Source organism: Lonchura striata, chromosome 19, assembly GCF_050655825.1.
Source record: "Lonchura striata isolate lonStrDom1 chromosome 19, ASM5065582v1, whole genome shotgun sequence".
In the NCBI taxonomy this organism is placed as follows: domain Eukaryota; kingdom Metazoa; phylum Chordata; class Aves; order Passeriformes; family Estrildidae; genus Lonchura; species Lonchura striata.
Window position 1 is genome coordinate 1,371,273 of NC_140721.1, and position 25,307 is coordinate 1,396,579.

The 25,307-nt window shown below is 50.4% G+C and overlaps 1 protein-coding gene across 16 annotated transcripts in view; it reads left to right on the forward strand.

Moving 5' to 3' along the window:
• Positions 1-25,307, forward strand: part of MSI2 (musashi RNA binding protein 2) — a 204,667-nt gene that overhangs the window by 151,152 nt on the left and 28,208 nt on the right. For 15 of the 16 annotated variants that reach the window (XR_014949523.1, XR_014949525.1, XR_014949526.1 and 12 more), the window contains 3 exons: positions 2,720-2,802; positions 7,643-7,757; positions 13,489-13,563. Coding sequence is in view for 12 of the 16 variants with exons in the window: in XM_021533021.3 (XP_021388696.1) it covers positions 2,720-2,802; positions 7,643-7,757; positions 13,489-13,563 (273 nt within the window). In the remaining 4 variants the exon portion in view is untranslated. Of the gene's footprint in view, positions 1-2,719; positions 2,803-7,642; positions 7,758-13,488; positions 13,564-13,921; positions 13,997-16,397; positions 17,898-25,307 lie in introns of those variants that run through there. The other variant, XM_077787595.2, reaches the window with a different exon arrangement.

Sequence of the window (25,307 nt, forward strand, 5' to 3'; positions counted from 1 at the left end):
GGAATCCTATTTCTGTCACCGTTTTCAACAGCCGCCTTTGTTTTGGGTTAATCTTTTCCATACGCTTTCCGAGAACCATTTTTTTGTTGACTCTTGGTACCTCTCAGAAGAAATAATTGTCTATTTATCCCAGGAAGGTTTCTGAGAGTTTTGGTAATTTAAATATGAGCGTCTATTCATTAGGGGAACTAATAAGACCATGCGTGCGGGGGGATCTTAGTGTGGGTGCAGTTACTAAAAGCTGGAATTTGATATCCAAAAAGTGAAACAAGAAGAGAATCACAGGATGGTTGTGGTTGGAAGGAACCATAAGTGCCCATTCCCTGCCATGGTGGGGACACCTTCCACTGTCCCAAGGTGCTCCAGGCCCTTTCCACCCTCCCAGGGAGGAATTTAAGTGCCTGTGTGCCTGCAGATGGAAATCCTCTGGTTGCTCCCACTGAGTTTGAGGTGTTGGGCATTGTAGAGGTCACCTCTGGTTTTTCCTCTGGTTTTCCTCTCCAGGCCAGTCTGACCAAGTGCCACAGATCTTTCAGAAACCTGCAAATGCCTGCTAACACCTACAGGTTGTTATTTTATTGTTGTAAAATCTGGAAATGCGGGAAGCTGGGCGGCCATCTGATTTAATCAGACAAATCATTTCTTGATAAACCTGTGCTTAAGCCATATGGGGTGGGATGAGAATGGGAAACTTATTTCCGAGTCCAGACACAAAATGACTGCTGCGGCTTCCTCGTGGTGTTCTAATATTAGGGTTAATCTCCTAAATTCCCTCTCCCCTCCATCCTGGCACCGAGACCTAACACAAGTTGAAGGAGGAATCCTCAACTGCAGCACTCGCTAATGAGCTGCTAATGATGAAGATGTTGCCGCTGCTCAAACAATTAATGGCTTGCAGCCCCAGCCCGGCCATCTCATCCACGGTCCGGCCACGCTTTGCTCCCAGCTCTGGGATTCCCGGGATGCCAGATTCAGGCAGCTAACCACAAAAATTCTAGGTTTAACTGCAGGGCTGTTTCAGGTAGATTTAAATGGAGCGATTTAGAAGGCAAATGAAAGACGTGAGTTATGTACAAAAATCCAAGCTGCTGCCTGCTCCAAGAGCCGAGCAGAGCAGTGTGGCGAGCTGTGTTATGCCTTGGAGGAGGGCTGGAAACCATTCCCCAGATCTTTGCCCCAGTACGAGGGTCTGGAGGGGAATGGGAGCGTTCCCAGGGCTGCAGGCACTGTGCATTCCCGAAGGAACTGCTGGCATTTCCTGGCATTACCCTCCTCCCGGGCAGGGACCCGGAGGAGCTGCTGGCATCGCCTGGCATCACCCTCCTCCCGGGCAGGGACCCGGAGGAGCTGCTGGCATTGCCTGGCATCACCCTCCTCCCAGGCAGGGATCCAGAGGAACTGCTGGCATCGCCTGGCATCACCCTCCTCCCGGGCAGGGACCCAGAGGAACTTCTGGCATTTCCTGGCATCACCCTCCTCCCGGGCAGGGACCCGGAGGAGCTGCTGGCATCTCCTGGCATCACCCTCCTCCCGGGCAGGGACCCGGAGGAGCTGCTGGCATCTCCTGGCATCACCCTCCTCCCGGGCAGGGACCCGGAGGAACTTCTGGCATTGCCTGGCATCACCCTCCTCCCGGGCAGGGACCCGGAGGAGCTGCTGGCATCTCCTGGCATCACCCTCCTCCCGGGCAGGGCTGCGCTGGGGCTGGTCCTGCCCAGCACACCCCGCTTCCAGCTGGGGATGGAGTGCATCCTCTTACCTGGGTCTTAACATTTCATTATTAGCATAACTAGCGTGATGTTGACTCACGGCGCCTTCTCCAGCACGTGAATGGGGTTTGTTCTGCATTGGCCGGAGGATTTTTGGTGGGGCAGGAGCAGGGTGTGCTGCGGTGGGCTGCCAGCCCAGCCCCAGCAGAGCTGGCACAGCCACAGGCATCCACCAGCCCAAAGCATCCCGAACCCTCTGCTCTTTGGAGCAGCCCTGGCAAAGAGAGGAACATTAGATCAGAGGCCTGAAGCTAATGGGTTCCTGGAGGCCTCAGGATGTCCTGATGAGGTATTCGAGGAAGTAATTCAGGAAGAAAGGGACAAATAACCACCTCCGGAGCGGGGCTGACCCGGCAGGCTGCAGAGCACACTCACTGCTGCTCTGTCTTTGGGAGGCACTGGGGTTTTTCTCCTTGCCAGGGGTAAATGAGGAATCATCTTCTGTCTTCCCGGATTTTTATGGCTTTTGGGTCGCGTAATGAGTCAGCTCTAATGGAGAAGTCCCGTGGAATTAAACAAGAGATGAAATCAATATGGTTCCATAGAAATATAATTGGGTTTTGTAGAGATTGCTCTTAAAAACCTATAAGGTGTAAAAGAAAATACGGCCTTATTGTGGTTTCCGAGCCATCATGTAACTGGGGTGTAACTATCCATTAAATTCTGTAGGATGGATCAAAAAATCCATAAGGAGGTTTTAATTCTCCATTAAATCCTATGGAAGAGCTGGAACAGAACCGTATTAATTTTCCCTGAGACAATGCTTCTTCCCTCCATTAGGCTGCAATAAGCTCAGGAACAGCTCCATAGGCAGCAGGTGTACACACATGTGTGTTGTTATGGAAGTTTTCCAAAGTCCCCATGGCTAGATAATGTTTTATTAAAATGAAATTGTTATACTTAACTAATGTTTTCCTTACCTCTCCCCTTTTTGTGTCTTTATTAAATAGGATTTGGCTTCGTAACCTTTGAAAATGAAGACGTGGTTGAAAAAGTCTGTGAAATTCATTTCCACGAAATCAATAATAAAATGGTGAGTGTCGTGTCAGTGGCAGGGAGCTCTGAACCCCCATCCCTGGTGTGTGCCATGCCCGGGGGTGCAGGGACACCCCTCTGGGAGGGTGCTGGGCACCTGCTGCAGGGGTGGTGGGCTCAGGGTGCTGAGCCTGGGGCAGGGTTTGGTGTGAGCTCAGCTCCTCAAGCAGAGAGCCCAGCTGAAGTTCCTCCTCAATGACAGGCAGGTCCCAGGTTGTGGGTTGCCCTGAGCCAGATGAAAAGGGGCATTTGTATTTCAATTGCTGCAGTAACTTTGATATTTTCGGCTAAAATATTCTTTTTCCCTTTGTCAAAACATCCTTTGCTTCTCAAATGTGTATTCAGATATGCATTGTATATCAGTCTGATATGTGTTCACAGACTTTAAATTTAATAATAGAGCTTTTAGTGTGGATAAGATCAAAGCAATCTCCTTGGCATATGCTGGAGGCCTGATTCAATATTTGACTTGCTAATTTTTCCCAGGGCACTGAAATAATATTCCTCATATTGTTGCTCCCTGCAATATGCATCTGAAATAAAAGTGGGGGTCCCCTTGGCCAAGTGTGGGGTGGTGGGCAGGGCTGGGGCAGTCTCTTGCTCCACTTCACATGGGTGCTGTGGACTTTGCCTGTCCTGTTGTCCCCAGCCCCTCCTGCCTGGGGTCTCCTCCCTGTCCCCACAGAGCCTTTGGGGTGGGGGGAGGCTCATTCCCTTTATTTAGTTTCTAAATGCTGCCTTAAAACAAAAGCACAGAACAAGCCCCAGCCAATGACAAATTAGAAACACTGATGTAAATGTAAATTTAGGGATTGCCAGGTGGGAGGGAAGAGCTCCCCTCCAGGATTTTCCTGTCCACAGTAGGAGGGCACATTCCATAGGTTTAGTTATTCCTCACAGCAGGCTTTTCTCTGGAGCAGGGCTCAGGACTGCCCTGGGGAGGTGCAGGTGTGCCCCAGGCAGGGACAGTGTTTGATGCTTCATCCCTGCATCTGCACCCGTGGGCTGGAAAAGCCTCACCTGGCTCTTGGCATCTCCTGGGAGGGGAGGAGTAGCATGGAGCTCTTGGGAGGATTCCTTCCCGGGTGGAAGGCTGCCCAGGAAAGTAGCAGGGAGCATGGAGGATGAGAAGGGTGAAAACACTTGAGGAACATCAGAAAGAGCAAGAGAAACAGTTTCATGTGTTGGTGTTTGTTGTTGGGTAATTAAAATATCCCCTTCCCACTCCTGTGCCTGCTCAGTGCCCCCTCCAGGTGCCACCATCTCCAAGTTCCCTTCATGTCACTCCTTCAGCACTGATTTTGAAATCAGCCCACGAGCCTGCGAGGGGACGAGACATGATCCTGTCTTGGACTGAGTCATGGCCCTGCTGCTGTGTCTGCAGCTGAATGCCAGCCCTGCAGGGCCAGGGAGCTGTGCCTGGCACACAGCTGGCCCGGCGTGGCACACAGCTGGCCCGGCGTGGCACACAGCTGGCCCGGCGTGGCACACAGCTGCCTCGGGCAGTGCTGGGGTCCTGTCCCGTGTCCCTTAGCCAGGGAGGGCACCAGCATCCTGTCCCCTGTGTCCCTGAGCCAGGGAGGGGACCGGCTCTCACCTCTCCAACCCGAGGCCGTGGGGTTTGCAGAGGCTCAGTGAGCTGGGACTGGGACACGCTGTCCTCATCCACGTCCCTGCTGTCCCTGTCCCCATCCCTGCCCTTGTCCCTGTCCCCATCCCTGCCCGTGTCCCTGTCCCCGTGCCCAGGTGGCTCAGCTGGGCCATGCACAGCTCCGTGGGCTGGCCCTGGGCTTGCTGCCCCTCCTGTCCTGGAATCCCCCAAAGGCAGGGGCAGGCAGAGGGCAGCGGGGCGGGCGCTCCCCAGCCTGCTTCCAGCTCCAGCCTCCCCGGCAGGCCATTTTTAGCTCATCCATTCAGCTTCTGTTGCCATCCATAAAGCTTAGAATGTCAAATGTAATATTAAACGAGCAGTAGGACAGTGAAAAGAAAATGCCAGCGAAGTATTTAATAAATGGGAGTTGGAATTTACGTGGGAGGCCAGAGATGCTCCAAACATTGCAGGGGGACAATAAACCCAAGCGAGCTGTCCCCAGACTATTGTTCCTTTGACAGGAGCAGGCTGCTTTGCAAAGAGACACCTGTTTCTCTAAGGAAGAGTAAAAGTAGCTGGAAGAGAAATGAGATGGAGTAATTACTTTCCCTTGGATCCTACTGTGGTGCAGTCATTCAGCTCCTGGGGACCATGCTGAAGAGAGGGGTGATGAGCTGGGCCTGGAGTCAGGGTCTCATGTCAGGCTCTCGAGCAGCTGGTGGAAATGTCCTAGAACAGGCTGTGACCCTGGCCAGAACCTGTGGCTCTTTCTCCCTCTCAGGGTGGGATTTTGCAGGTTTTGTGGGCCTTGGGCACTTCCAGGGATGGGGCAACCACAGCTTCTCTGTGCCAGGGCCTGTTCCAGAGCCTTTAATTCCAAGCCCCAGCCACTGATCAGTAGTGTGGTAGAGGAACAGACCCACGACTCAGTGTGTTTTTTAAAATAAGCTGAAAACCTCTCTGCTGCTGCCTGCTGTGGCTGGCCATGGTGTGAGTGGCATGTTGTCCCCAAGGTGATCGGAGCCCCACAGGCTCACGGGGCTGGCACAACAAAGTCTCCTTGTCTTTGGGTGGCTCAGTGGGGGTTTGTACATTGTGGGTATTTGGATATTTGCATTCTGCTTTCCTCAAAATAGCCCTGGTTTCCCTGGAAGGCTGTTAACCCTCCTGGGCTGAGGGCTGACAGCCTGTTTTGTTGTGCTGGGTGTAAGAGGCTTTTCACTCCCCAGCTCAGCCCTCCTGGGTTCCTGTGACTGAGACTGCTTTGCTTGACCCACGAGTACCCAGTGCAAGGTTAATTCTCCAAACTAGACTAAACAAAAATAGTGAATTTTAGTTTTCCTGCCTTTTTTTCTTTTTTCTTTTTTCTTTTTTTTTTTTTTTTTAGCCTTAGAGTTAAACCTTTCTTTGTTGGGCTGCTGAAAGTGTAGCACATCCTCATAGGAGGAAGTGGAAAAAATCTGGAAATTATTAAGATGCCCAGAAACTCTGAATTGAAAGTTTGAGTCGGGTCCAGATGTGTGTACAAAGACCCTTATCAGGCAGCTCTTGGAGGTAATTTGGTGTGGAGCTGAGCCATAAATCCATACACATTTCCTCTTGGAGAAGCCCCATTGCACATGTTTGACATGTCACAAGCCCCTGTCACATGTTTGACATCCCTCCAGGGTTTTCCCCTTGAGGTAACTATGGCTTTGGAATGGTTCTGGCCATCCCCTTCCCTGTAAGGACAGGGCTGGATTCTGGCAGAAGAGCAGCCAGGCCTCTTTTCTTTCTGCTTTTGCTGTTGATGAAGAGGCACCATCCAGGCCCCCAGTGTTGTGCTTCCCTCCTGTTCCAGCATTGTCCCACTTTGCTGATGGGATGGTGCATGGGCAGCTTCCCAAAACACCTCATGGTCTGGCACTGGTGCCTGGGCAGTGTGACAGTCTCAGGCAGTTTCTCTCCCGGGACATCAGAGCAGGACCACGCTCCCAGTCCCATACCCCACATGTCATCCCTCACATGGAGAGAGAGTCTGGGTAACAGAGAATCTTCTTCCATATGGGGTATATTTGTTTACAGAGGCTCAGGAATTATTTTTCTTTCCTACTGGTGGCTTTTGCTTCCCCTCTAATCCTGGTTTAAGCCCCTCTGCAGTCAGTGCCATTCCCTTTGTACCCCTGTGTGCTGTGGAAATCAGAAATGGTGCCAGGCTCGCAGAGAGCAGCAGTGGGCTGGGTTGTGGTTGCAGAAGCTAATTACCAGATTCTTGTTTCTAACGGTGCTAATCCAAACTTCATTTCCCTGTTAATTGTGCATCCATCCAGGCTGGATGGGTTTTATCATCCTGGCTGTGCAGTGCCAGTGGCCCTGAGGTGTAACCAGTGCTGCTGTGACACTGGGAGCAGTGGCCCTCCCAAAAGATGTGCTTGTGAAATGAAGTGACGTGACAAACTTCTGGTGCTCCCCCTGTCATTTGACCGGAGGAATCATCTGGGCAAACTCGTGTTAAATGACACTCAGTTAAAAATCAGAGGCACAAAGTCAGAGGCACAAAGCTCAAACCTGTGAATTCAGCCTGCAGCCCAGTGCTGAGGAGAGTGCAGGTGCTGTCTGTCTGCTGGGGGGTGAGATGACAGTGCCTGGGCAGGAACCATGGAGAAGTGCTGTATTTCTCCTTCTTCTGGGAGAAAGAGGCTGGCTGGGGGCCCTGGGTGTCCCCTGGCAGCAGGGCTGGGCTGCTGTCTCACAGGGTGTTGGTAGTGGCACGTGGTTCCAGGGGCACGGAGCAACTTCCCAAGGCAGCAGGAGTAACTGAAAGTGAAAGAATGCAGATCCTTTATTAATAGGGTTTACAGAAATTTTCTGCTGGGTAGAAATATTGATTCTGTATTCCTATTTTAAAAGGAGCTTTTTGTAATGATCACTGGGAGTCGTTCTGTGTTATCGATTGCAATGGAGCCGTGCTGGAGCCCTCCCTCCATTCATCCTGCTCCCACAAGTGCCAGGTTCCCTTTCAGGAACACAGAACTTCTTAAATCAGCACTTCTGTCATTTTGGGGGCTGCAGTGGGAGGTTAGAGGGATGCACACGTTTGCTCTTTCAAACCTGGTTACGTTAGTCTGGAAGTTCACCTTTGAGCGGGAGGAGGTGTGGGGAGGGAGATGCTAAAAATAAACCTCCCCCCCTTAAGTAGATCAGTTCTGCATTTGACATTTACATGGAATTCATTTGCATCTCATTTGTACATGTTTCTGCTCAATAGGTAGAATGTAAGAAAGCACAACCTAAAGAAGTGATGTTTCCACCAGGGACGAGAGGAAGGGCACGTGGGTTGCCGTACACCATGGACGCTTTCATGCTAGGGATGGGAATGTTGGGTAAGTGCCACAGCCACCACTCGGAGCCTCTCGTCTCCCTCATTTCCAAACCCCTGTGCCACAGGGCTGAGCAAATCCCCGCACCTGTGTGGGCTGAAACTTTAGCAGGGGTGGAGTGAAGAAAATAATCCTGTCTGTGGTAAATGATTAACTTCCCCCCCCCACACCCCCCCAGCCTGGAATATAAAAAATTTGCATTTAAATGGATGTTTTAAATAGCCTGTTTTACTCTTACTCGCAAAAATAGAATGATGAAAGATGCAGTGTGTTCATTCTGACTAAAAATGATCTCTCCCCTTTTTTAGAGGAATTGAGTCACACATTATTCCCCTTCTTTTAAAGGTAGCTTTGACAGTTCAGCATAGATAATTGAAAATCTTGCTGGTTCTTAAATGGCATGGATGGAGGAAATGGGGGGATGTGTAACAGGACAGGTCGCAACAATAATTACAAGTTTCAAGGAGATGGAATGGTATTTTAGTCCTGAGTATTGTGTCCAGAAAATACTAATTAAATGGGATAAATGATATTTAATGGCAAATTCCTATTTGTGCACGAGGTCTATTTAGTTATAATTGGTTCTCATTTGTTTCTGCTTAGATAATTCTTTCTAAATAATGTGGCAACCCCAGATACTCTGTTCTCAGCCAAAATGCTGCTAATCCATTGCCAGTGTTTTTTTTTTTTTTTGTAAAACACCGTATATTTTAAACTTTCTGCTCCCTTTGTATCCCTGGATTTCCCCTCCTGTGTAAGCGTGTGGGAATGGGAGGGCAATCTGGAGGTGACCCCAGGCAGCAGTGAGCCTTTCCCAGGCCAGGTCTCCCTTGAGGATGCTTTGACTTTCCTATGCTGGGTTTAGATGATCCCAGAAACCGAGCACAAAGCCCAGCCTTGGGATCTGGGTTGCCCCGAGCTCTGCTGAGCAGATTTGGGGGCTGGCTGAGATCCTGGAGGACCCCAGAGCCCCTGGGGTGAGCATCAGGCCAGAGGACCCAGCTCCTGCAAGGACCAGGCTGTTACACTGAGGTGTCTGACACCAGGCACTGCTTGATTTGATAGGAAGAACTTCTGCCATGTTTGCTTTATCTCAGAATTAATAGTACTTCTGTTGGTGTGGCTGGAGCGATCCATTTCTGGATGTGTAATCAGGTTATTTCAGCTGATCATCTGTTTTGCTGTCCCCACGCTCCACTGCCACCCTGCCCCATAGTGTTTGGAAATCACATTTTGTGCTTAAAATATTTATCTTGCTCTAGTCAGTCTGTGATTTCGTTACCTATGTGTTCCCAGCGTGCCTGAGCCAGTGTACTTGATTTCTGCTGTTTCTCTTCCTTTTCCACCTGTGCTGCCCGAGGTCAGGCTGGTGGAGCTCTGTGTGCCTCTGTGCTGGCCTGTCCTGCTGGCTGCAGGGGGAGAGTCCAGCTCGCCTGGGAAGCCAGGAAGATCCATGGGCATCATCCTCCACCACGTGGGCTCAGCCCTTTTCCTTGCTGCTGGCACAGAGGGAACGGAGCTGGATCCACCCCAGTGTCCAGAAGGGAAAATTCAGCCCCTGGGTGCAGCGTGAGCCTGTTCCCACTGGGGCTGTCTCTCTGAGAAAGGATCATCTCAAGCTGTGAGAATTAAGGGAAGCAGCCCTCAGCGAGTGGAACTGCACCGAGGAAGGGCTGGGGCACCTGTAGGACCTGCTGGTCCCGCTGCAGTGGGGTCACCCTGAGCAGTGCAGCTCCAGCAAACCCTGCATTTCAGATCTGGGGACTGGCTGAGCATTAGTGATTGATCCATGGTGAAGGCCAGATGCTTCATTATCCACTCGAGCTGGTTTTTCATCTTCCAAGTTCCTGCTTGCTACCGTGGCACCGTGTTAAATAATTAAGTGCTAAACAAGGAAATTGCAGCATGGGAGAGCAGAGCTGCTGGATGGCCATCAGAAAGCCCCGGTTTCAAAGGCTGCAGGGCCCATCCCTGCAGGAAGAGGGGCATAATTAACCCATCAAATGATCAGACACAGAGTTCCATCACTGCTGCTGCTGCTGAGCGTTCTGTGGGGGCTCACGAGGCCAGGTCAGGTCTGCCCCGTGTCTTCTGTTCCGTGCCCAACTGGACTGCACCAGAGCAACTGGGGCTGCTCTGGAAGGGTTTTATACCTGTTTCCAGAAGCCCTTGCTCAAGGTCACCTTCTCCAGCTGCTGTTCATGGGCAGAGGAGGGAATCGGAGGAACGAAGGCACGAGACAACCCCAAGGAAGGAGCAGGGAACGACTCCCTCCAAAGCTATTAAGGAAGTTGGTCTTTTTCATTAATCACAGCCTCCCCAAGGAGCCTGCAGCAGCCAGGGTCTAAAGGTGCGCAGGCAGCCGCTTCTGTGATGATTTGGTTGATTGGAGCAAAATTAAAGTGTTCTGGAAGGATTTTTTGACTGGGAGAGCAGGGGCAGGCTGAGCCTTCTGCCAGGATGGCTGCTGCGCTGTCTGGGGCTCGGGCTGCTGGTGGGACACGCTGGTCTCAGGGAGAGCAGGGGCTTTAATGAGCCTCTCTGAAAGAGTGGAGCAGATCCAGTTCCACTGCTCTCCCTGTCAGCAGGAAGAGCTGCTCCCCAGCCCCGTGGATGCTCACAGACAGGCCCTGTGTGCCCCCCCAGTTTGGTGACCAGGAAACTCCTCTGTGCCTGGAGCCTCAGACTGGCACCTGGCCCTGGTGTGCAGACCAGGAGCCCTGTCACCAAGGGCACGGGGGTGTCACAGCGCTGCCCCGGAGCTTTTTGCACTCTGGTCAGCTCTGTGCCTGAAAACTTGTAAAGAAGAGAGCAACAAGGAGCAACATTAAGAGGAGATGGGTTTTGTCTCCCATTGCATCTGAAGCTGCTCTCGTGTCTGGGACACTGCAGTCACCAGTGGTGACACACAGCTTTGGAGGTGCCTTGAGCTGGGGCTGGCAGCACTCATTTCTCCTGGTGATGGGCATCATCCTGGTGTTTAATCTTCAAACTGGGCTCCTTTTAGCTGGCAAACCCCTCCGGAGATGGAAGCAGTCGGCCCCCAAGCTCACAGCCCGTGGTGCTGGAGCGATGTGTGGTGGAACACGATTTGGGCAGGTCTCTGGCAGGGCTCTGTGTTCCTGCTCACGCTCAGTCTAGGTAGGCTGAGCTCATGCATTAGAGAAGCTTGTGCCCTTCAAAGAAAGTCATTCCTTTTTCCACCAGACACTGTTCAAGGGAGCAGCAGCTGCAGCTCAGAGCAACATTTGGAGACAACAGCTTCCTTGCATTTTCTGGAGCATTTGAACTAATTTTGCATGGGTCTCCTGGCTCCTGTGTGCTCAGCATTCCCACATATTGACCATGAGCTTTTGTCCACCCCATTAGCAAATTTTAAAATGAAGAGACATTTCCACAGCCTGGACAGAAGCTGGGTAGAAGTAGTGGTGTGAAATTGCTCTGACTGCTGGTTTGAGGTCTGCCTCCATGGACAGGACAGTCTTGCTTTGAAGGAGGCGATCCGGTCAACACTTGGATTTTTGGTTTCCTTACAAGGGATTGGTCACTCCCCAGGACTGCCAAGGCAAATCAGCCTCTCTGTGCCCAGTGCAGGATGAGGATGGCACCTAATGGGAATGTTGGGTAGGTCAGCATGGCCATCATTTGGCCTGATGAAGCGTCCATGTAGGTGTGGTGTTAGACACCACTGATATTCAGCCAGGCAATGTCCCCACGAGGATCAGACTCGAGGATCAGGCTTCGAGTCGTTAGAGCAGAGCTGGGCACTGCAGCAGTAAATGAAGAGGAAAATTGAAGTAATGTTGTATTATAAATTTATGATTTCATCTGCCTGCCTTTGAGAGAGCCGAGTGCTGGCAGTGCCAGCAGAGCCCCCGGGCAGCTTGGCTGGTGCTGTGGCTGTCAGGCACAGCCAGGTTTGGCCAGGGCTGCCCTGGGGTCAGAGCCAGGACCATTCCAGGGCAGGCAGCAGAAGAGGTGGCATCCAAAGCACTGTGGGCAGCTGCCATCCCCATGTGCTGGTCTGGCTGGGGCCACGGGTACCACACCTGAGAGCTCAGGGGCTGACGTCAGCCCCTGTGCCCTGACACTTGTGAGCTGGCAGATCTGCTTCAGAACTGTCTGAGACACAGCAAACTGAATTCCTCCTCTTGGCAAGGAGAGAGGGGCTGCAGTGGCCGCTGCAGAGTGATTTTTCAATGGTGTTAATGGCGCTACTTACTTAGCAAACAATCCATTTATCAATAGTGCTGTTAAAAAAAAAAAGGAAAAAAGGTTTGTAAAGCTTAACTCTGAAAGATCTGACTTAATGACAGAGGTGATTAATTTCTGCGGGAATCCAGCTGTTGAGCTGTGAAAGGAGGGCTAAGCAGTGTGTACATATCCCCGTGCTGTCCGGGCGTCGCGGGGCTGCCTTCCCTGGCTCTGCCTAATCCCATCATCAGGATTCATCCAAGCATTTTTATCTTCCAGTTTTCCATTATGATTTATAGTACGCTGCGTGTATGTGTAAATGTGATTGGAAGTGGAGGGGCTTGCTGCAGCAGGAAGGCAGCGAGTGATGGATGGGTGTGTTACAGGGTGAATAAAAGCAGGCACAGCAGCCCCCCAGAAGAGCCATCCGGCTGCTGAGCGTGTTCTCAGGCTCCAGCCCAGCTCCTGCCGAGATTCCCACTCTCTTCAGACTGCAGGAGAGAACTTTCCCTGATGGGTTCGTGGTTTGGAGAGGGCTGACGCTGAGCCTCAATGTGTGGTGCACTGGAATTGTGCAGGGTGTGATGCCTGTTTTTAGGAAAACTGAGCGAGGAAATGTTGAGGATCAGTGTGAGGTTAGAATTTTAGGAAACCCCCTGAGTGTAAAGGACACCTTGGGACATTGGCCATCCTGGGGCCACCGTGGGGCCAGAGGGAATGGCTGTGGGGAAGCCCAAACAGGGGCTGTCACAGTGTGTGACCCCAGGGTGCTGCCAGCCCAAACAGCCAGGGGTCAGTGGGACACCCAGCACGTTCATCCACCGACAGGAGACTGAAACCAGCAGAGTTGCCACTTCTGCCTTCACTGAGGTGCTTTTATTCAAATGCTCTCAAATGAACTTTTCTCCTAACAAACCTCCCAAAGCTGCCCGAGGTCGGAAGAAGGGGTGGGTCTTCAGGAGCACTCGGGCAGCTTCCTTTTACTTTCCTGAAAAATTAAAAGCTCTTTGACTCCCTGGCCCGTTGCTGCTGCTGCCTCCAGCTCTTTGATGTGTTAACTGTTGTCCTTCACACTCCCGGGATAAAGAATTACTACTACCTTAATCTCCAACTGTCAATAGCTCTGAAGCAAAGTACATTCATTGTAAGCTCTCCAAATGTCAGAGCAAACCCGTGTTATGTGTTTAGCCTTAGCATTTGGCATTTACTCTTCCAGCTAACAAGTATGCACAGTCCTTGGGCTCCAGACACCAAAGTGCATGTTAATTACCAGAGTGACAGGGCTCCTGCTCGGAGCTGGGCCAGCGCCGCCAGCTCGAGATGTTTCTATTCAGGATAATGATGAAACCTCTCTGCAGTTTGGCATGAGCGGAATAAATCTGATTTTTTAATACCCTTCGTAAAATTAGGTCTCACCCAGCCTCCCTATCATTGTGCATTGTGTTAAAAACAAACAAACAAAATGTTAAAAAAACCCCTTAATCCTCAAACTTCTCTCTCTTTTTTGTTTTGTTTTTTTTTTTACATTTCTGTGATCCAGGTTACCCGAATTTTGTTGCAACATATGGCCGAGGATATCCTGGATTTGCCCCAAGTTACAGTTATCAGTTCCCAGGTACGTGCATTTCATTTGCAGATATGCTTATTTCCCCTCTTTCCTTCTTTTTTTTTTTTTTTTTTTGTTCTTTTCTTGGGTTTTTTTTTTCCTTTTTTAAGTCCGTAGCAGCAAGCTGAGACAGGCAAGTCTGCAGGGAGCATCTCACACAACAGCAATTTATTTATTTCTTTTTTTAATTTTAAAGTAGACCTTTATAGCGACATATTTTCAACACTTTTTTTTTTTATTTCCCTAATGTATAAATTGGTACTGGTTATTTGAAAACAAAACTTCTTAAATTAAAACATAAAAAAAAAAGCAAGAGAGATCACTGTAGAGCTGTTACCCTGCCTTTGATGGGCTTTTCCTTCCGTAGATGCTCTAGAGCTACTACACACAGACACGCACACGCACACAGGGACCCGCACACTGCTCCCCGTGCTGGCCTGTGGTAAGTGAGCGCTCGCTCCCGGGTGCAAATCCCACCCTGCTGGGTCCTGGGCAGCTCTGGGGGTCCCAGCTCGGGGGTCCCCAGGAGCCCTGCCCAGCCGCGTGTGGCTGGGCTCGGGGTGGGTCCCCTCGCGGAGCCGGGGGCAGCGGGGCCGTGGAGCTGCAGGACAGGACGGTGTGGGCTGGAAGGGCCCTTCGGAGCTCCTGCAGCGAGCAGGGCACCCTGCACCAGCTCGGCTTGCTGAGAGCCCCGTCCAGCCCGGCCTTGGGCACTTCCAGGGATGGGGCATCCCACGAAGCCCACCCAAACCCGGCCCTTCCAGCACGTCCCGCAGCGGGACGGCACCGCCAGGACTGGGTTTGCTTTCACCCAGCAGAGCAGGGGCTTTGCTCTGTTTGTGGCTGCAGCCCCAGCTGGCCCCCTCGGCGGGGAGAGCCCCGAGGTCTGAGCAGCCTGGTCACGGGTGGCGTGTGCTCCCCCGGCTCAGAGCGCAGGGCTGGCACCCTGGGGCGACAGGGACACCCAGCGAAGGCCCTGCGGGAGCAGGGAGGGCAGCAGGGAAAGCAGCACCCCCCAGGAGACTCCTCTAGGGCGGGTGAGGACGTGGGCAGTGCTTGGCTACGCCTGCAGCGTGCTGGGGCAGACAGGGAGCCGTGTGTGCAGCCCTAGGTCATTAGGATGAGACCCTGCTTAGGAAAAATACGGATTGTTGTCATCTGTAGTTAAGCAGTGTCCTCGTGATGGGGTTGTTGTGCAGCTGTTTCTTGCAGGACTGGTAACACTGAGGGTGTGTTTACCTGAATTCACAAACGCCAGGGCTCTTCTGAAAGCTGAGCCGCCTCTTCCCACCTCTGGTACATTTTCCCACCTGGAGCAGGCCAGGTCTGAAGCAGCTGGGGTGTCAGGCAGGCAGCAGAGCTGCTGGGGTGAACGGTGCTGGTGGGGAGCAGGCAGCTGCCCCAGATCCAGGTGACACCACCCCTGGTTCCGCTGGAAGCAGCGGGACAGTCGGATCTGGCAGGGTTGCAGCCAGGAGCTGGAGGGGAGGAGGCTCCAGCAGGTGTTTGTGTGTTGTCTCAGGCTCTGACTCCTCACAATTCCCCTGTACCTGCTGATTCATACGAAGGCATTGAAGGAGAGACACCTTTGATAGGTTTAATGTCAGAAATCTGCAGAGGTTGGATGAGTTTAATTATAAACATGTCTAAAGCGAACGTGTTTGCTCACTGACAGCAAAGGCACCCTTTGACTCAACCCCTTCTTAGATGTATTTTTATTAAGGGCATGTGTTTACCAAAGCAGGACTTCCAGTTACTGCCTGGTTATTTTCAGTCTCGTGCAGAGATTGAATATGGAAAAAAAATCCAAGGGGGCTGTGCCCACCAGAAAGCTGCGGGTGCCAGGGGAGCCAGGCAGCACCAGGAGATGCTCAGGGCCCTGTCTCACCTTGCTGAGTTCCCCTGCCCCAGGTCTCTGCCCCTGTGGATCAGTTACTCCTTAGCAGCTTTCCAGAGTTGGGAGCTTCTCAAGTGGTTTGGGGCTCAGGTCTCCAGCGTGACAACCTGCAGAGCGTGCAGGTGGGAGCTGTGGGGAGTGGTGCAGCAGCAGGATGGGCTGTCCCCACTGCTGCAGCAGTGTTTGGGGCAGAGAGCCCAGTGCCACGGGGCACAGCTTGGCGCCAGGGAGCCTTTCAGGAGCAGGGCAGGAGTAAGGTGTCAGGTAAAACCTCGGCGTGGTGATTTGGAGGGACAAGTATTGGCTGTTTCTGCAGGAGCATCCCAGGTCCGAGCTGCCTCCTGCCCTGGATGCATCGGTGCTGCAGCCTCAGTAAAATACACAGAAAAAGGGTCAGTCACACTGGGCTGCTCCCAGGGGCTCTGCAGGGTTTGACACAGACAGTCCTGTCCCCCTGCAGTGCTCCTGTGGCTGGGCTCACCCCACAGGGCTGTCACTGCACGGTCCCTGGGCAGTCTGTGCTCCCCAGTTACTACTGCAGTCTGTTAAAGCCAGAAAAAGGAGTTCCCTTCTGATTGAACTGTCCTGATGGTTTTTCCTGTTGTCCAAGTGAATGAGGTACAAGTGCCAAGACCCACCTATCTGCATTCCCATTCCCTTGTCCCTGTCCCTCAGGGGCTGTCCCATGTCCTCTCCCACGCATGGGACAGCCCCTGGCTCCAGTGGCAAGCCACACAACCCTTTGGCAACTGCTCTATCTCCTCCCATCCCCTTACTCCTCCCAGCCCTTCCTCATGCAGTACATTGCCTCTTTTTTTTTTTTTTTTTTTTTTAATTTTAATTGCAATCACTCCCTTTCTGTGTCTCTTCTTTTTTTTTTTTTTTATTTCTGGGACTTATCTTTTCAGTTTAATCTATTAATTTCTGTTCTTATTTCACTTTGCAGACTATTTGCCGATTTCACAAGACATAATTTTTATCAACTAGTTCTTAAAGATGCATAACAAATTAATCGGGGTTTACTACAGTGCTAATGAGAGAGAGACAGAGAAAGCCTGGGTGGTCCATGTTTAATATCAATGTCCACTGAAAAATTGCTGCTCTTACTGGCTGGTTTGATTGACTGGACTTTTTATTTTATTTTTATTTTTTTAAAGGCTCCATATCCTCACTGCTTTGAGTTTGCTTTTTTTTATTTTTTTCCCCCCCTCTGCTTTGTTATGAGTTTTTAATGCCCACTTGGAATGTAACTCACAAGGATGGGGTCAGGGGCGTTCCGAAGGCATGACTTCTCACAAACTTCTTAGAAACCATTTTATCAACGCAGCGAGAAGGGGGATTGGGTCGATTTGGTCTCACAGGCAGCCCCAGAGAGAGTGACTGGCGCTTTTTAAGGTGGTGACATCCAGCAGTAGCACAAATGGCATCCCGGGTACCCCGTCCCTGGGACCTGTGTGACCCCGGGGTGTCCCAGCCCCACGCGTGCCCCACTCCTGCCCTCCGGCCTGGGGCTCTGGGAGCTGCCCCAGCACACGAGGGCCATGGTGAGATGCCACCAAGAGAGGGGCTCAGGCAGCTGCTGCCCCACACGATTCCTGCTCCCTGAGCCAGTGGGGCTGGCACAGCCTGGCACAGTGGCAGCTGTCCCTGCCGTGGCAGGGCTGGCACTGATGAGCTTTAAGGTCCCTTCCAACCCAAACCGTTCTGGGTTTCTCTGATTCTTTGATCCCAGCTCTGACCAGCGATGGTCCCGCACACTCCCTGCAGCTGCTTCTCCTTCCAAACTTTGCTTGCAAATCATGGGCAAATTTCCTAAATTGTGGCCAAGCTTTTCCTGCTTAAGCTGCATCCCACTGCGCCTCTTCATCTGCACCCAAGCCGCAGGAGAGCTGCAAACCTCCACCCATTGGCTTTGTTTAACAAGAGCAGGTTCTGGACTTTGGGGTAGAAAACACACATTCTCTTTAAATCCTGCTCTTCTGGAAGTGTTGCTCCCCATTTGATAAGTTTGTGAGAAGTATGGTGCATGCTTACAGTAGACCTGTAATGCATTTTAATGTTTGTTAATCCACTTGTTTAAAATGTCGGTGTCAAAGGCTCTACAATCCATGGCTGTGCTGTTCATTTCATTAAAGATGCTTGATGTAATACTTGGGTAGTTTTCTTTTGACTTTTCTGCAGGCAATAGCTTTTTTTAATCTGTATGGCTTCTTATTATTTTGTTTGGGTTTTTTTTGCTATGAATTGCTTTGCTTTTGTGAACTTGTCTTAGTGTGCATGATTTGCAAACATTTCGGCTATTGTGAATTTTCTCATTTTTTGTAAATAGTCCATCTGTGATTTTCTTTTTTTCTTTTTTTTAATTTTTCTTTTTTTTTTTCTTTTTTATGACTTTTTTCCTGTAAGTAACTGAGGTAGAAAATAATAATAAATTGTTTACAACGGATCTGCTGTGTTGCTGCTCTCTTAGCTTGCAATTTTAATATTTGGTTTGGACACCCCAAATAACCAGTACCAATGACAGTTGAATAAAAAAAATAAAACAACCATTCACTCAGAGCGTGTGACCCACTGTTTGAAGAACCTGCAGAGGAGCAGTTACATGCAAGGTGTGTTTACAGCAAAAATTACACCCAAAAAAACCCAAAATGCACTCATAAGTGGGGGGAGAGGAAATTGCAGCATCCCCACAGGTCCTCTGCCACTGTGGTGGGATGTTCCTGCAGTGTCTTTATCCTGGTTATATTTTCTCCCATCATCACCTGAGTGCTTGGGGATTGTCGAAGTTTCATGGAAGCCTTCAGGTTAGAAATTTTAATTATTTATTTTAATTAAGGGTTTGTTTGCTTGTATGTTTGTTAAAGCTTATTAAAACCTTTGTATATGGTGAGAGGTGAGAAAAACAAATATTTTCACAAACTTTGCAGAGCTCAGGGAAATATATTTGCTTATTAATACTGGTGCTGCAGAGGCCATGAGCTCAGCTTTGGGTCACGCTCCTGCAGTGCCTGGGGCAGTGGAAATGCAACACGAAGTCTCAAAATTATGAGGTTTGTTACTGTGAGAGCATTTAAACCACCTTTCTGTTGAGCTTAATTCAGTTTCTTTCCTGGTGCCAGTCCCACGGTGTTCACCCGTCAGTGTGGGCAGGGAGGTACCCTGTGTAGAGTTCTGTGTGGTGCTTGCCTAGGAGGTAAGAAGTAGAAAATAGGAATTTTCCAGGTGAGAAGAAGGAACTGGTGCCAGAGATAAGGGGAATTACTATGTTATGCTTAAGGCTTCTTTGTCTCAGTGTCTTGAGAGGAGGAGGAGAGGGAAGGAGGTTCCTGTGGCTGGGGTTTAGGACACCCCGATGCAAGTTCTGCTGCACAGGTTCCCCCTTGGTTAATGACCTCCATGAGAAGGGGAGTGCAGTGGGGATGGAAAAGGGTGTGGTTGCAGCATCCCAAAAAGCCAGCCATGCCCTCTGTCCCGTGTGCAGTGGTGTAAAACACCCAGCCTGGGGCGTGTGGTCACATTCCCCTGCACTGGAGCACCCTGCTCTGGTGAGGTAAAGTGATTTTAAAGTGCTGCCTGCACATGGCTCCTGTACCCAGAGGAGTGAGGAAGTCTGTATTAATAGGGGTCAGCTCTGTAAAGCACTCTTCAAGCACCACTACACAAGTGCAAGGCTTGTAGAACATTTACTAATGGGAGCAAAGTTTGTCTGGTCGTGATACTGGAATGATCAAACGTAACGCTCAGAAGAGGAGGACCTGGTGGCAGCTGCAAAACAGGAGGAGGAAATGTAAAATCTATTTTAAATTGTTCAGTTACTTAAGCCTTGTAACAGCAAGAGACGTGGAACAGAGCTGGAGATTTTTCTCATTCCTTTGTCTAACCCTTTCTTAACTGGTTAAATCTGCTCTGCTCTCCCCTGCACTGCATGCCTTGATTCCACCTAAACACATCACTGCATCTGCATGGCATCACTGGTTTACAGAGTGCATTTGGAATCTGTTGGAACCACCTGAGTTACCTCTCCATTTCAACCTCCATCCCTGAAAACAGAGACTTCAGACTGGACTTGGTTTAAAATTAAGCTTTTGGGTGTTCTTCTGCTGAGGAGGGGCTGTTCCCATTGCAGGCGCATCCCTGGAGGGAGGAGCAGCTGGAACTGCAGACAGCAAACTGAGAAATTAATATAGCAGAGCCCATAAATCTCCAGCCAGAAGGTTCTCCTTCAAGTTCTGCTCAGATTATTGTGTTTTCTTGCAGGAAGAAATGGTCTCTAGAGCTGTTCTCTGAGTCTGAGCAGAGCTGAAGCACCTCTGCCTTTAAGGCACAGTTTTTCTGAGAAAAGCTGTGGATTTTGATGTTGCAGAGAATTGTGTAAAAGGCTTTTTTCATCTTCTATTTCCCCGTACCCCTTAAAGTAACCTTATTGTTAGATTTAAGGTGAGATTTTCCAGAGAGAAGCTGTTGGTCTGTGTTGATGGTCTGGCTCCCAGCGCTGTCAGTGGCAGCAGAGCGTGGCTGGTGACAATGGAGCCTGTCCCCCTTTTCCTGCCCCATCTTCTCAATGTGAGTGAGGCTGCTCTGGAGGTTTCCCTAAATATCATGACTGACTGAGACCCAAAAGTGACTGGGTCCTTTATTAGGTTTTTCTCCACTTACAACTTGAATAACTGAGAAATAAGAACGTCTTGAATGTTGAACACTGATTGTCCTGTTCTCGGCTGCTCACTGATCTGTGCCTGGTGTTAGAGGCTTTAAAACTGATTGCCCTGAGATGTAGTGATCCTGAAGGGGCAGAAAGGAGAGAAAAGAAAAAGAATCCAAACCTCGTAGTGTCTGTAGAGGTCTGTGTGTTTTGGGGCAATGCTGCAGCTCCAGAGTGATGGTTTCAGCTGTGAACAGGCCACAGCTGCAGTGACCAGGAGAGTTAATGAGAGCAATTATTCACAAGAGTAAAGAGGCATAACACAAACACTGGTGTGTGGAGGAAAACATGGATAGCCCTGCAGAAGGAGGAGCGTGGTCTGGTAATGCCCATCCTGCTCTGAGGAATTCTCCGTGTCTGAGCCAGCCAGAGCACGATGGCTCCCCTGCCTTGTGCCTCAGTAGAGACAATTTTTAACTAAACCTGTTAAAAACTGGGGCTGGAGCTGCAAATATTTGAGCAATATCAGTCTCCTTCGATCACAGAAACATTCAAAAGTGAATGTTTCAGTAGTAGAGTTTCCAGCTAGCCATCGAGGAGCTTCCACGTCCTGCCTTGCCCAGGAGCAGTGATGGTAGTTGCTGCAGCAATGCCTTGAAGATTTCTGGGCTCAGCATCCCAATCCTCTTCTGGGACCTCTTTGATAATGTGGATTGTGGAATGCCCAGTGGCTGCTCTCCAGTGAGGCACTGGGAAGGTCCCTGTCTGCCACTGATGGCTGTGCTGGGTGAAGAGTTCCCCACCCTCTGATAAACTTGGCCTGTGTTTACTGCCTTCTCTTTTATGAAGTTGCCTCTTTGTGTTGGATTTTTTCAGCTTCAGCCTCCAGACACGAGTTCTTTTTATGCCTTTGTTCATCATCAAGGACCTGTCTTTAAATAATACTTACCCAGATAGTTTAGATCATTCATAAAAACGGAGACAAGCAGCTTAACCAAACAGCTCATTTTCTCTACCACCAGAGCAGCAGAAATGAGGCTTGAAGCAAATCAGTGCCACGTTGCTGAACTCCAAATAGGTGCCTTAATGTGGTTCCATCTAACCTGCCCTTGTTCATCCAGCAGCAGGTGACTGAGATGCAGAAATTCAGAGCTGATGTGCTGTGAGGTGAGCTCCTGGGTGTTCCTGCCCCTGCAGCCATCATTTCCTTTGTACTTAACTTGTTGGTTAAAATCTGTGATAAATGTTTGGCTTTGGCCTTTAAAATGAGTTGTAGAGTCCAAAGGAGGCCACCAAGATATGAAAGGGATGGAGCACCTCTCCTCCAGGGAAAGGCCGAGAGGATTGGAATTATTCATCCTGGAGTAGAGAAGGCTTCAGGGCAGCCTACAGGAAAGATGGAGAGAGATTATTAACAAGGGCCTGGAGGGACAGGACAAGGAGGAATGGCTTCAAACTGCCAGAGGGCAGGGTTAGGCTGGATACTGGATGTTTGTAACCTAAATCAGCTACCAGCTTTTGCTTCTTAGTTTGTGGTTTTTTGAATAAGTAGCTTTTTTAGAACAAACTGTTTGCCTTTGAGAAGTTCCCCAGTTTTCAGTATAGTGAAATAACTGCAAAAGGGTTATTGCACTTGAAATGCCACAGAATGATAATTTGGGGACAAACAAGGCTTTGTCTCACTGATGCATGAAGTAATTACTGGGCAGAAATTCACCATTCTCATCCTAAAAGGATCATGGCCTGAGAGTCCCAACAGCTGAAAAATGGGTCATTTACTGTACATAAAGTGGAAATGCCAAATTTTAAATTAACTATATTTGGGGTTTATTGTTTTGCTGAAATTCCAGAATGGGAATATTTGCTCAGCATAAGATCCATCTGCAAACAGACATTGGAGGGTATCAGACACAGGACAGACCTGGTACAGGCTGTGCCCTGGATGATGCAGGGGCTCTGGGGTGAGGGTCCATGATGCATGGTGTGTTCCAGATGAAATTCCTTTATTTGCTGGAAGAGATTTTTAACAAGGTTGATGTAACACAGTGGAAAAAGACAAAGGGAAGCACTTCAGGCTCTGTTGCAATACAGGACTCAGGGCAGGCTTGGAGATACTGAAAGTGTTCATAGAATTGATCAGAACCTTTGGAAAGCACTGTCCTGTTTCCCTGGAGCTCTGCTCTGCTGTGCTGGGTCCTGTTCATCAGCTGTGGTGTGGATGGAGAAAGCTTCACAGAGTCTGCAACCTTTGAGAAAGCTTCACAGAGTCTGCAATCAAATCCCAAGGAGTTAATTGCTACTAAACAGTGGTAATGAGTTGTGAATTATGTGGTAGAACCCCGATCTTTGATCAGTCCTAGGGAACATTTGATTTCTCTGGGTGTATGTTCTTCTCTAAATATTCAGCACTGAGTTGTTCATCTCAAGCCTGGAGTAGTAGCAGGTTTTTTTTCTTCCTCATTTGTGTTTCCTTATAGAAAGGGAGGGGGAGTGTGAGACAGAGAGCCTGGAAGATGAAGGTTTTAAACATAAAGGGATTGTTTTGGGATGGAGCTTTCCCTTGTGTGTGTTCACCATTAAAGACGACATTTTTGCCCAGTAAATTGGACCCACGCCTGCCTGCCTTCAAAAAAAACTACCAGGCTCTTCTGCTTCATGGTTTTGAGTCTCTGATACTTTTGAAATGAAGCCTAAAGATCCTCCAAAGAGGATAACACAGCCTAATGGAAAGAATAATGCAAGCGAGAACCCATCTGAAATGACAGCTGTGAGCCGGGTGCAGCTTTTCGGGCTGATCAAAGCCCCTGGGAACGCTGCTTGAAAAGGGGGATCAGCCCCTGGGAACCCTGCCTGAAAAGGGGGATCACCCCTGGGAACCCTGCCTGAAAAGGGGGGATCACCCCTGGGAATCCTGCCTGAAAAGGGGGGATCACCCCTGGGAATCCTGCCTGAAAAGGGGGATCACCCCTGGGAGCCCTGCCTGAAAAGGGGGATCAGCCCTGGGAACCCTGCCTGAAAAGGGGGGATCACCCCTGGGAACCCTGCCTGAAAAGGGGGCTCAGCCCTGGGAACCCTGCCTGAAAAGGGGGGATCACCCCTGGGAACCCTGCCTGAAAAGGGGGGATCACCCCTGGGAATCCTGCCTGAAAAGGGGGGATCACCCCTGGGAGCCCTGCCTGAAAAGGGGGATCAGCCCTGGGAACCCTGCCTGAAAAGGGGGGATCACCCCTGGGAACCCTGCCTGAAAAGGGGGCTCAGCCTCCCGGCTCCTCTCCCTGCTCAGCCTGCACATGAGTTCATATTCCAGCCTTTGCACTTCTTTCCTGCAAGATCAAGTGACCCTCCTGAAGGGTTCAGGTCAGCCTGCTGGGGAGCACCAGGGGTGTAAGGAGTGAAGTGTTGGGGGGTGAAGGAACCTCTGAGCTCGATGCCCTCGGCACAGGGACCCCCAAAAGACCCTGCACAGACCAGTCTGCTGCTTTTGTGTGAACACTCCAAACTCCCCATGAATACAGAGAAAGGGGCTTGCTTCTTAGGTGCAGTTTCATGGTGGCTTTTATTTAATTCTCCATGCCTGTTCCATGATTTTGGCTATTTTCTGAAGCCAGGTGGTGATTCGGGCATCTCAGCTTCCATTTTCTTGTTTTAAATCCCTGTGCTCATTGCTGAAGTCTGAACATGTGACCTCAGGTGCCCAAGTGCTTTGACCATTAAGAGAAAATTCTTTGCATGGTATTTCTTGATGTAAGGACTGATTTTGTTATCTTTGTGCCCTATTTTTGGGTTGATTCCTATTGTCTGACTGGTTGTTGAAGATAGAGTTGTGTGTGCTTTGAGGATGCAAGATATTTGGGGTTTTCAAAGGCTTGTCAGAGCAGGGCTGAAGGAGTCAGTGATTTCTCTTAGAGCCAGAGCTGCAGGAAGAGGGTCCTGGCAGCAGGAAGGGGTGCAAATGGTTCTTGGGTTATTTCCTTTAGTTGCTTTGTGGCCAGGCCCAGGCTGCAGGGCAGGAGAACTCTGTGATTCAAGAAGGAATGGTCTCACCAGAGCAGGAGCTGGAGCAGGACAGAGATCTGGTGAGCCCCTGAAGCCCATGTGAAGACTGACCCTGCAGCATTGTCCTCGCCAGATTTGTTCACAAAGGCCCTGGAAATCTCAGTCCTGGGCTCCCACTGCAATGCCCAGAGCAAGGCACTGGGGCTGCGTGCTCCAGCCCAAACTGCTGCTCCAGGGCTGTGCCATCCTGTGATCCCCCTTCTCCCAAACTCACCTGTGCCTTGGAGAGACAACAGCCATGGACTGAATCTGGAACCTCAGGGCAAAGAATTTGACCCAAATCTGTCCATCTCCCCACACTGCTTCACTGTTTAAAGTGAAACTGTTAATGCAGGAAGCAGGAAAATTTATCTGTGAAAAATTGCACTTGGAAGGCTGGTTTTGGCTCATTCTGAGCAATGAGAGAGCATGAAATTGCTGTGAATCCTCAGGGCTTTCCTGGACAGTGTGTGAACCCAGCACAAAACGTTTATTGTAAAATACCTTCTAATTGCAGTGCTTCAAGTGGGCACTGCTGGCCTTTGCAATGGCTCTGGGCTTTGTTTCCTCTGGGCAGCTGGGAGCAGTGGGCACACAAAGCACAGGGCTCATTTGAGCAGGAATCAGCACTTTAAACAAACGCCAGGAATGAACTGAGCACTCCCTCACTTGTTTTGATTTTCCAGGTGACTTCAGAAGCTCTGAGGGAGTGGGGCTGGTGCTGGCCATGCTCCTGATTGTCCAGGGTGGGATCCAGAGGTGCTGCCATCCGTGCTCCCCTTGGCTGCGAGACACTCTTGTCCAGGCACCCATTCCTGGCACCCAGTTACCTCCAGGCTGCTTGCTGAAGTGAGCTGGGAGGCTGGTTGGCAGCTGGCACAGGGAGCCAAGGACCTGCTGACACCCCACAGCCCTCTGTGCTCCTGGGGGTGCCCACAGCAGCAGTCCCCAGTGCCATTGCTGTCTCCTGGAGATGTCTGCACTTGCCAGGCATTGCGGAGGGAAAAGAGTGGCACTGGGCCTGTTCTCACACTCTGCTGGCTACAAGTTCTCCTTGTCCCCTGCTCCAGCTCTGGGAGGTGCTCCCAGTGCCCCGTGCTGGGATCCCTGTCAGGCTGAGCAGGGTGGTGTCAGCTGCCCACCTCTGCAGAGTGGGTCAGGAGCCAGGAGGCACAGAGG